This window comes from Ostrea edulis, chromosome 3 (genome assembly GCF_947568905.1).
Source record: "Ostrea edulis chromosome 3, xbOstEdul1.1, whole genome shotgun sequence".
NCBI lineage: Eukaryota > Metazoa > Mollusca > Bivalvia > Ostreida > Ostreidae > Ostrea > Ostrea edulis.
This window is the reverse complement of record NC_079166.1, coordinates 89,844,708-89,855,819: the sequence shown is the minus strand read 5'-3', so window position 1 is coordinate 89,855,819 and position 11,112 is coordinate 89,844,708. Positions and strand designations below refer to the sequence as shown.

Below are 11,112 nucleotides of genomic sequence, written 5' to 3'. Positions count from 1 at the left end.
ACCAGTTAATTTATATTTGTCGCCACATAAATTACTCAGACACCTATCGGCTTCCGTAAAATCCAAACCGACAACGACGATACTAAAATTTCGATTTGAAAAAATGATGTTCATGAAATTCAAATCTTACAATGTGGTAGTTTTCGGTCTCGTGCGGCGATGTCTTAGAAACTAAGTTTAATTACTTTTATCATTTTTTCTAGGGTAACATTATTATTAAAATTATGATATCGATGAACTCCGACACCAGATGTACCTGGACAGGGGTAAAGTTTGTGACTTACCATGCAGTGGCGGATTTAAGGGGTCGCAGATCCGCCCCTGCTTACGGTCGGTTTGTGTTAATTTCCATCAATAAAACGTTCATTCTAGTCCGGTCTCCTATACAACTGCTGACTGAAATTGACACGTTCAGATTGAGCTGACCTTTTTCCAGAATTGATAGCAAATATCACTTAATAAGAAATAAATTTCATACTTCATGAGCGCATTTATGAAACGTAGTATGTTGTGACGTGCTTAATTTTGTAAAACTGTTCTTTTCCTGACCCCCCCCCCCCCGGACCATGACTTGAACAAATGCTGGATTGAATACTACCCGGGGCTGTTTGCATAATAATAACTACTTATCATGATCCTGTTCTAGAGATTTTTATAGTGTACGCGTAAAAACTTGTATCCCTTATTGTGGCCAGACTTTACCCTGGGGGGTCATGATTTGATCAAACTTGAATCTGCATCAACTGTTGATATTTGCGATATTGATACAACGTATGACTAATCATGACAATGCTGATTTTGAGATTTTTAAAAAGTGTTTTATTTTTGCATGTTCCCAAAATACTTTGTTCCCCCTTGGAGCCATGAATTGAAGAAACTTGAATCTACACTACCTATGGATACTTGCATGTTGACTTTATTGTTCCGAGGGTCGTGATGTTCATACCGTGATCAAACACAATGTGTGTACGTGAAAGATAACGAACAGTGATCAATGGCATAGCTCCTATAAGCAATACAAAATAGAGAGTTGGGCAAACACGGACCCCTGGACACACCAGAGGTGGGATCAGGTGCCTAGGAGGAGTAAGCATCCCTGTCGACCGGCCACACCCGCCGTAAGTCTTAGTTTCAGAGGATTGTTGTTTCGCAGATTATGTATGAATCACCATGATACAAACAACAACTCATCATAAAAAAAATCACTGGAATTAAGTCTTTTCTTTTATTTCTGTAGTAATTCTCTAGCTCAACAAAACCTAAGATATTCATGAAATAAAACTCGAACACGTGATATAGGATAAGCTCGCTTGCGCGAGTGCAACACAATTTTAATCATACACGTGTACATGTACATAGATATCTGGAGGTTCATTATTCCACTCAACCCAACCTACAACAGAAAATATAACCGTTAAGTATATTAGAATACAAATTTGTAACGATTTCATTCTCTCACTAGAGGGCGCATAACGGAAGCTTCACCCGCACGCTAAAAAAATCCAATGGCCATGTTGCTTTAAAACGTTATATATCATAGAGACAGCAGTACATAACATATTGGATAAATGAAATATTAAATGTTGAATTTTTCCAAAAATAAGATATCACATGTATATCTTCATTATTTTCATAACTATAATGTACAATATCTGAAAATAAGATTAAGTAAAAGCTGTGAGAGGAGTTGGTGACACGAGTAGGTACCATGCTTAAAATGGCAAAGTTGAACTACATGTAAATTTTTCGAAGAATATCAGATTACTTTCAAAAAGGCACATGCATATCTTCAATGCGTCCATAACATCTGTACAAAGTTTGAATAATGTGAAGTTATATGCGTGAAAGTTGATTACACAAAGTCGGTACCTATTACCGGGACGCCCGCCCTACTACCATTCCCCATTCTGTAAGTCCGATGCACGATGTGGAACACGAGTAATTTACATATACACAGTGACACTACACAGTGACACATCACGTGATTAAATCTGTCTAATTCACTACCTGGTGATTCCATACACCTACTGTACAAGCTGTAGCAAATTATGTATTGATGAAAACTGGGTGACGCGTGGGTTTAATTTGTTAAGTTGCGCTTAAACATTTCTTAGCAATCAACATTTCCCCTTGTGTGTGTGTTGGAGGGGGGGTGTATTGTGTTACGGTAGGACCATGATGCAAAAGAACAACGGCGCGTTTCTTAAAACGCGCTATCTCGTTAACACACATTACTTGCCGTCACATCATGCTAACACACAACACGCCGTCACATTATCATGCTAACACACAACACGCCGTCACATTATCATGCTAACACACAACACGCCGTCACGTTATCATGCTAACACACAACACACCATCACGCTAACACGCCGTATTGCTATCTCGCTAACACACAACAGACCATCGCACTATTGCGCGAATACACAACACACCGTCGCACTAACACGTTGTCACGCTATCACGCTCACACACACGGTGTTAGCTTAATATTATTAGCCTGATAGCATGATGGAGTGTTGTGTATCAGCCCGACGGCGATTTGTGCATTAGCGCGACGGCGTGTTACCTTGACAGCGTGTTGTGTGTTAGCGTGCTAGCGCGATGGCGTGTTGTGTGTTAGCATGATAGTGCAACGGCGTGTTGTATGTTAGTGTGATAGCGCGACGGCGTGTTGTGTGTAGGCGCTGCGGCGTGTTGTGTGTTATCGTGATAGCACGACGGTGTGGTGTGTGATAGCGCGACGGCGAGTTGTGTATTAGCACAACAGTGTTTTCTGTGATATCGCGACAGCGTGTTGTGTGTAAGAGTGATAGCACGACGGCGTGTTGTGTGTTAGCGTGATAGCGCGACGACGTGTTGTGTGATAGCGCGACGGCGTGTTGTGTGTTAGCGTGATAGCTTTAAGATATGTTTGCACATGACCCTATCTGGACACCATAGCTTTGGATACTTTTTTTTATTTTCGAACCAAATGCGGTTCCACTGTATGAATTGCCCCCCCCCCCCTTTCCGATATTGCTGGGTTTTTAATAATTATTATCAATATTACTTTATTTCATTATATTTAATTAACAACGCGCAGTCATTTTTGTACGCGAAGTCGAATATCAATATCTATGGTGTATATTCATGCATACATGTAGCTACCCGACATGAACTAGGTCAAGCATTAAAACTATTTAAACAATCGATAACACGTAGATAGATAGTGTATACAGGCTGACACGTCACACAAGTATTTAATTCTCAGGACTAGACGGAAGGTCGAAATAACAGGGCGGCCATGTTGAATTTTCAGGTGAGACATAATTATATCTAAGCATTCTGATACTACAGAGTCATTAATATCGAATGAGATAGGGGGGTATATGTAATCAATGATATACATCTGATCACTTTGATAATTTCCAACAATTTTCAATTTGAATGAGGGGTGTGTATTTTAGTATATTGATCAATATATCTTTCCATTTAACAAATATTTAAAATCAATGACCGTATTTGGCCTGACAAAATCTTCTATATTAACATTCATCTTTTTATTGACAGTGAACTACTTGTGTGACCCCGACATCAGAAATGCATCCCCGACGCAGTGCCCAGGAAGTCCTACTGTGTGACCTCTGTAAAACTGCCCCCCTACAGAGTCACTGTAAACTTTGTCATATAAATCTCTGTGTTAACTGTGTCGGTAAACATCTCTCTGAATCCTCTAAAGATCACAATGTCGTGCCCTTTATAAAACACATAAAGTCTACCCCTAACTACCCAAAATGTCCGAAACACGCTGAAAAACATTGTGAACTGTTCTGTGAGAAATGTGACATTCCTGTCTGTTCTACCTGCATCTCCTCAGATAAACACAGAGGCCACAAAATATCAGATGTTCTGGAAAAACTCGGATCTAAAACAGAAAGTTTACAAAAAGATTTAGAAGAATTCGAGACCAGAATTTACCCGCGATATGAAGAAATGGCGTCCGATGTCCAAACTGAGAAAGCCGAGTTAGAAACGAAATACGGGAAACTGACAACAGCCGCCGATCAACAAGGAGAAATCTTACACCGGGAGATTACCGCCATTGTCAACAAGAGGAAATCCGACATTGCGGAGATGAAAAACAAACACCTGGCCGCTCTCAATAAAAATACAGATGAAATTACAAACCGAATTACAGAACTCAGACAGATCATTCAGGACCTGAAGAATATACTGGACTCCAATGACGTCTCCTTAACCTCCACTTACAAATCTAGGAATTCCGAATTTAGAACATTACCGCCTAAAGTCCGAGTCACATTACCGAGTTTCTCTCCTCAGAAAATAAACAAAGATCAGCTCAATGAAATGTTCGGTTCTCTGTCGCCATTATCCATTAACACAGAACATGGCGATACAATGAAGTCAGCAGAAGCTGTATTGTCTCCTCCAGTCAAACCATTACTTGATGAACCGCGCCTCATCGCCACCATAGACACTGGGTATAGACCATGGAGTGTTAGCTGTCTGAGTGAAGATCAAGTCTGGACATGCGGGGATAACAAAACCACGAAGCTCCTCAACCTCCGGGGTAAACTACTGACATCAATAAAAACCAAGTCAGGGAACTGGCCAGGGGACATAGCAGTGACACGGGACGGAGATCTTGTTTATACTGACCCTGATAAAGGAACTATAAACTTAGTTAAGAATAAACAGATACAGACCGTGATCACACTACAGGGGTGGGTACCTCTTTATGTCTGCTGTACCGCCTCTAACCATCTCATGGTTACCATGGTCAGTGATGATGAAGAACAATCCAAAGTCGTTCGTTACTCCGGCTCCACAGAGAAACAAAACATTCAGTTTGATGATCAGGGTCGTCCTCTCTATTCATCTGGTTATTACATTAAATACCTCAGTGAGAACAGGAACCTGGATATCTGTGTGGCTGACCAGTCAGCTAGTGCAGTAGTGGTGGTCAATCAATCAGGAAAACTCCGATTTAGATACACTGGTCATCCCTCTAATACCGAGCTATTATTTGATCCAGTCGGCATCACTACAGACAGCCAGAGTCACATCCTGACAGCAGACATTGACAATCACCGTATCCACATCCTAGATCAGGACGGACAGTTCATCCGCTGCATTCACTGTGGTTTACACCGTCCATGGGGTTTATGTGTGGACATCAGAGACAACCTCTTTGTGGCTAATGGAGATAATAAAGTGAGGAAAATTCAATATCTATAAACACAGTGTTAATTACACATCTCAGCACGGTGTTAATTACATCTCTACACAGTGTTAATTACATTTCTAAACACCGTGCAATTTACAGCCTTGTGTTAATTACAGTGTCATGTTAATTACAGTTCTGTGTTAATTACAGTTCCTTGTTAATTACAGCCCTGAGTTTGTGACGTGTAATTAACATGTTCTTGTGTTTGTGTGTGTAAGGATAGAACACTAGTCTCTCACTGTTGTTTAGTAATTACATCTTACAATATCTGTATTATAATTAATGAGACACTGTTAATCTTAGTATAATAATTACATGTACTTATCTATTGACACAGTAGTTGTGTACTTGTGTTTGTGTGTGTAAGGATAGAACATTAGTCTCTCACTGCTGTTTAGTAATTATATCTTACAATATCTGTATTATTATAATTAATGAGACACTGTTAATCTTAGTATACTAATTACATGTACTTATCTATTGACACAGTAGTTGAGTTCTTGTGCTTGTGTGTGTAAGGATAGAACACTAGTATCTCACTGCTGTTTAGTAATTATATCTTAAAATATCTGTATTATAATTAATGAGACTCTATTAATCTTAGTATACTAATTACATGTACTTATCTATTGACACAGTAGTTGTGTTCTTGTGTTTGTAAGGATAGAACATTAGTCTCTCACTGCTGTTTAGTAATTATACCTTACAATATCTGTATTGTTATAATTAATGAGACACTGTTAATCTTAGTATACTAATTACATGTACTTATCTATTGACACAGTAGTTGTGTTCTTGTGAATAATAATAGAAAACAAAATAATACAAAAAACCCAATAAAGAATAACAACTTCATATATCTCTAGGAACACCTAAAAATAGTTTAGTATTAAATTTATTTACCTGGTATTGAGCTTTATTAATTGTTATACTGATCCCACTGATCTAGAGGAATCTATCTATGTAAATAGCAGTGGAAATCAAACTTAAAATCCATCCTGTTGACGATATATAGACTTCGCTATTCATAGTGTGCAGTTAGATGAAAGAGTACAAATTCTATTGATAAAAAAATGATGGTTTCTGGTTTTATTCCTTATCGCTGATAACACATTTTCCATTGTTCATTCTTTCCATCTCAGAGATACAATTAACTCATTCAACTTTGTATTTAACTTGCAAATCCTTAAAATGTAATACTATATACTGTCTTTCATGAAACAGGAAAGTAGGCACAGAGGAGTCACGTTCCTGAAGTGTACAATCTATCAAGTGCATTTATTGACTTATGATATGTTAAAGGTGCTACTGTTTGTCTGTCACGTCTAGATACAATGTACCTACACTCTCAAACATCAAACATCATACTCGTGACTAGTTCTGTTTACGTAATGTGTCAACAGATGAATATGTTAATTTATTATTTTAAGTGTATTCTTCATGATAATTACCCCACAATTATGTTACTTTTCAATCTACAGTGGATTCTTCATGATATTTTAATAACAATCATAATTCATTTATTTTGAATTTAATACTTGTCAGGTTACGCTAAATAGTGTACTTATGTCTGTACATTACTCTTTTGCAATGCCGGGGAAAGAGGGGAATGCAATGGATGAAACCAGGATTCAAACATTGGACCCCTGAATTTAATTGTGGTCTCCAGCAGGTGATCTACCACTGAAATGTACGTGTGTCCGGTCGTGTAGTTGAATCTGCATGATAGGTACAGCCACGTTAAAACATTTTCGCACTAAAAAAAAACAACACACTTTTCTAATGCAGGTATTTGGATGCGTCAAGGTTAGGGGTAAATCACAATATTAAATGTTACGGGAAAGGACAATACGAAAGTTCGAACCAGGGACTCTTTAGATCTTTAGTGCTTTATCATATTCCAACTGAGCTGATCGAATCGTCTAATCGGTCTGATCATGATGCGTTTTCTTGATCCAATACATGAATTCTTAGTTAGACTGCCCAATTGGTATTTTGAAACAATTTGCAAAGGCTTTAAAGTTTATTTTCCTACCAGCATACAATTATATTTAAAATCTATAACTTGCACTTATAAATTGTAACTATGAATTGATTAATGGTTTTTAAAAATTGCGTTTTAAGCGAATAGTAAAGATGTGTCTTAGCAAAACTGATTTTACGTAAATAACTACTTCAAAGCTTCTATTAAGATATCACCACTTTCCTGGTTACACTACACACGCATGAAATGTTAGCTCGTTGCATTGCTTTTTAAGGCAATTTTTTGCGGTGGTCAATGAAAGCAATTCTACTGTAGAAAGGCTAACAGTCATGCACAGACGATGATTTCTGAATGGGATTCAAAAACATCAACTGATGTTTAAATCCTATAACAAACAGTTTTCGTCCTCATAATCCTTCATGAAGAATCATAAACACAGTTTGCGGGTCTTTACACAAAAATTGAACTTAAAAATATGAATAGAACTCGTGCTTTTTCCATTACAAATCACATGACATTATTTATTCGGTCATTGTAAATTGTGTGAGAATTATGGTATTTTTATTAAATGGAGGCTGTGTGTGGTTTTCACTGGCAGGCTACTGACAAACAAGATCATAGTACAGGGGTTTCTACAGTCTCGTTTAAAGTCAACATTTCGCAAATGCTATGGTTAAAACAATGTAGGTTGCCAATGCAACCTAGCATGGGGTCGAATACTGTGGGACTTGTTTCATACCGATTGTCAGGCCTATCTTGGCACAATAATTTTAACAACGGATAACTCCGTTTACCTGATCAAGATATAGGTCCACGGCGGGTGTGACCGGTCGACATGGGATGCTTACTCCTCCTAGGCACCTGATCTCACCTCTGGTATATTCAGGAATCGTGTTTTCCCAACTCTACGTCAGCAGACAATTAGGTTCACATTATATTCGCACTGAATGCATATGCTGCATATTAAAGGCGAACATAACGAACACTGATCAATTTCATAACCCCCACAAGCAATACAAAATAGAGAGTTGGATAAACAGGGACCTCTGGATATACCAGAGGTGGAATGAGGTGCCTACTATAAAAATTTATGAAATATATATACCTTGATTATTCATTTTTATATTAAAAAGTGCGTGCTGCGAAAATACCTGTACATACTATGCATCACATTTACTTTTTGGCAAATTACATGACAGATAGAATGATGAATAAAATATCCAGAAAAACCGAGGTCCCGTGTTACAGTGGGTGTGGCACGATCAAGATTACTCCTTGCTCAAAAGCCGAATGCGCCGAGCATAGCCATTTTGTTTGTATAAATCCCTGTGTACATATTGTAAAAAAAGATATTAATATCCATAAAAATATCTATTAAGTAAAAGTTTACGTAGATTTCAAGATTAATTTAATTTGACTATGAAATTGACTATTTTGATAAAATGAATTTTTTGATCTTGTATTGTTTTGAAACACTTTTGAAACATTCGGCGAGGTAGGCACACACTGTAGTTTCTCAAAGAACGAACATGAAAAGTCAGGAAGGGTTAGAAGGTTTGTGAAAGCGGACACAATCGCAGTCTAATTCCACCTGTAATCTGTCCTTCTCTATGTACACCAAAATTTCAGATTCACATGTTATGGTAGAATCGACATAGAATTATACAACGACCTTTCCTTCGTCGATAACTGGGAAGGAGTCAAAGCGCTGATCATTGTATGTTTACAATGTAAGTTTCCTGTGATGACTTTGATCGCTGTTATTTTTCAGGTGTGTCGATCTCTCCTAGAGAACTTCTAATGTTCATCATACCGTTTCCCTGGGACGTTGGAGTGCAATATAAAACTTTGGGGAAACAATTTCTACCTATCTCTGACATAATTTCTTAATCTGGAAAGGGTTTATGCTATTGTTTATAAGGTAAAACAAAATCATACACAGCATGACTATACTTAAAGTTGAGTTTAAGAACTGTATACAGCATAGGATACATTGTAGTACTTAAGAATACCATGATGCTTATAGAGAACATGATGGACATTGAATTAGCTGCTCCAATTCTTACTCCTCTGTTTCGTCGTGGTATACTACGTAAGTGACAAATTTTTCCAACATGAAGGAAAATTACCAACACAAAAGGTACCCCCACTATATAGAGAAGAAAGCCATAATCAGTCCTGTAGACTACATCAAACGATATCATACCAGTTGTATATAATACTATTCCCACTGCGTACTCACCGCTCATTATAAGGGAGAAGACCCAAATGATCAGAGACAATTTGAATAATTTTGTACAAGTCATCTCTAGACTCTTTAGAGGCTTAACAATGAAAACGTAGCGAATGTACGATAGCAATACCATGTGGAAATTTGCAGAATGCAAAAACAAAAACAAATGATCCCCAATACACGTACTTCTATATAAAGCTGGATATATGTCTTAGTGAAAATCAGGAGAAACAGGAACCTGGCATAGCGAATGGAGGAGGACATGCAGTTGGACATAGCTAGACAGGCGATTGTGACGTATGTCGGAGAGTGGAGACGTTTCATGACGACAATAACTACCATAGTTATCAAGTTTCCAGCCATTTCAAAACAGAAGAGCAGTGTACCGACAATGAAAATGATTTTGATCCAAAAATCATTAATAGATAGGGAAATATCATCAGCGAGTGGAGAGGAGGCTGAATTAGATACATTGGTTTCATGGCTTACGACCAGAGTCTCAGTCCAACGGTGTGTATTTGTGGAGGATCCATAAACTGGGGGAATGGTTGTCGTGAACATTCTTATCTGTAGGAATTCTGCATAGAGAACATTTAACGTTTGAAAAGTTGCCATTTCACTTACGGGAGTTTTGATAATGTTCGTTAAAACCAACCTTATCAATGATGTTAATGTTTGGTTTCATGCACTTCATGAAAAGATGAAAATAACGAACAGTGATCAATCTCATAATTCCTATAAGGAATACAAAATAAAGTTGGGTAAACACAGACCAAAATGTGGGGTTATATGCATAGGAGGAGTAACATCCACCAGTCATATCCACGTGAGTCCTATTTTTTGTTCAGGTAATCGGAGTCAAAATCAAAAAGCAAAGAAAGGCCTAACAATAGGTAACGAAACACTTCAGACAGATTTGACCCAATGATTGGCTTTATTCTTTATGCATCAGAATAATTTATTTGGAAGAGCTTGAAGTTTCAAAGCAAGATGGCGTTAGGTTTCAAACTTCACCTGATTCCAGCTAGTCATGTTGTTTTTCATCAGAATATGGAAAATGTTTTGCCCTCTCTATTATCATTGAGAATTTAAATTTATATGATGATTCCATGTAAAGCAATCCGAACAATGTGTTAGTCCCAACTTGAATCCACACATCATAGAGATACATCTATACCCCCATGTTCCATTATATCCATGTATCATGCAAGCTTTCATCACCGATTTAGCCACATCTTAACCCATGATCATTTTTGAAAGAGAACAACGTTCACATTTCTCTCATTATATTTTGATGTTAAACTTTGAATCGCTAACTGGGGCCTAAACCTACCACAGGGAAATTATATGTATCATGTATAAGAAAGAAACTGGAATCTGCGCTACCCTGGAATGTTTGCATACTATGACTAATCCAGGCTCTGCTGCACTTTGAGAAAAATATGTTTTATGTAGCATTTTGACCCTCTATGGAGACCCATCCTACACTCTTTAGGATTTGAATAAAATTGAAATCCAACGTCCTTAAGAAGGTTGCTTATTAATGTGACTAATCATGGGATTGTTGCTCTTGAGAAAACAGTAAATATTTACTAATATATTCCAATTTAAAAAAATTCCCGTTTTATGATTGCACCTACACATTGCAGTCATGATTTGAGC

General features: G+C 37.6%; 1 protein-coding gene across 1 annotated transcript; it reads left to right on the top strand.

Annotated features, from left to right (window-relative positions):
* The first annotated feature begins 3,585 nt into the window (after positions 1–3,585).
* Positions 3,586–6,131, top strand: LOC125653121 (uncharacterized). Its single transcript, XM_056159359.1, has one exon. The coding sequence runs from the start codon at positions 3,586–3,588 to the stop codon at positions 5,242–5,244; it is 1,659 nt and encodes a 552-aa protein (XP_056015334.1). The 3' UTR covers positions 5,245–6,131.
* The last annotated feature ends 4,981 nt before the right edge of the window (positions 6,132–11,112 follow it).

Bases quoted from the DNA above. Each gene is read 5' to 3' on its own strand.
- LOC125653121 (XM_056159359.1), top strand. From the start codon at position 3,586: ATGCATCCCCGACGCAGTGCCCAGGAAGTCCTACTGTGTGACCTCTGT.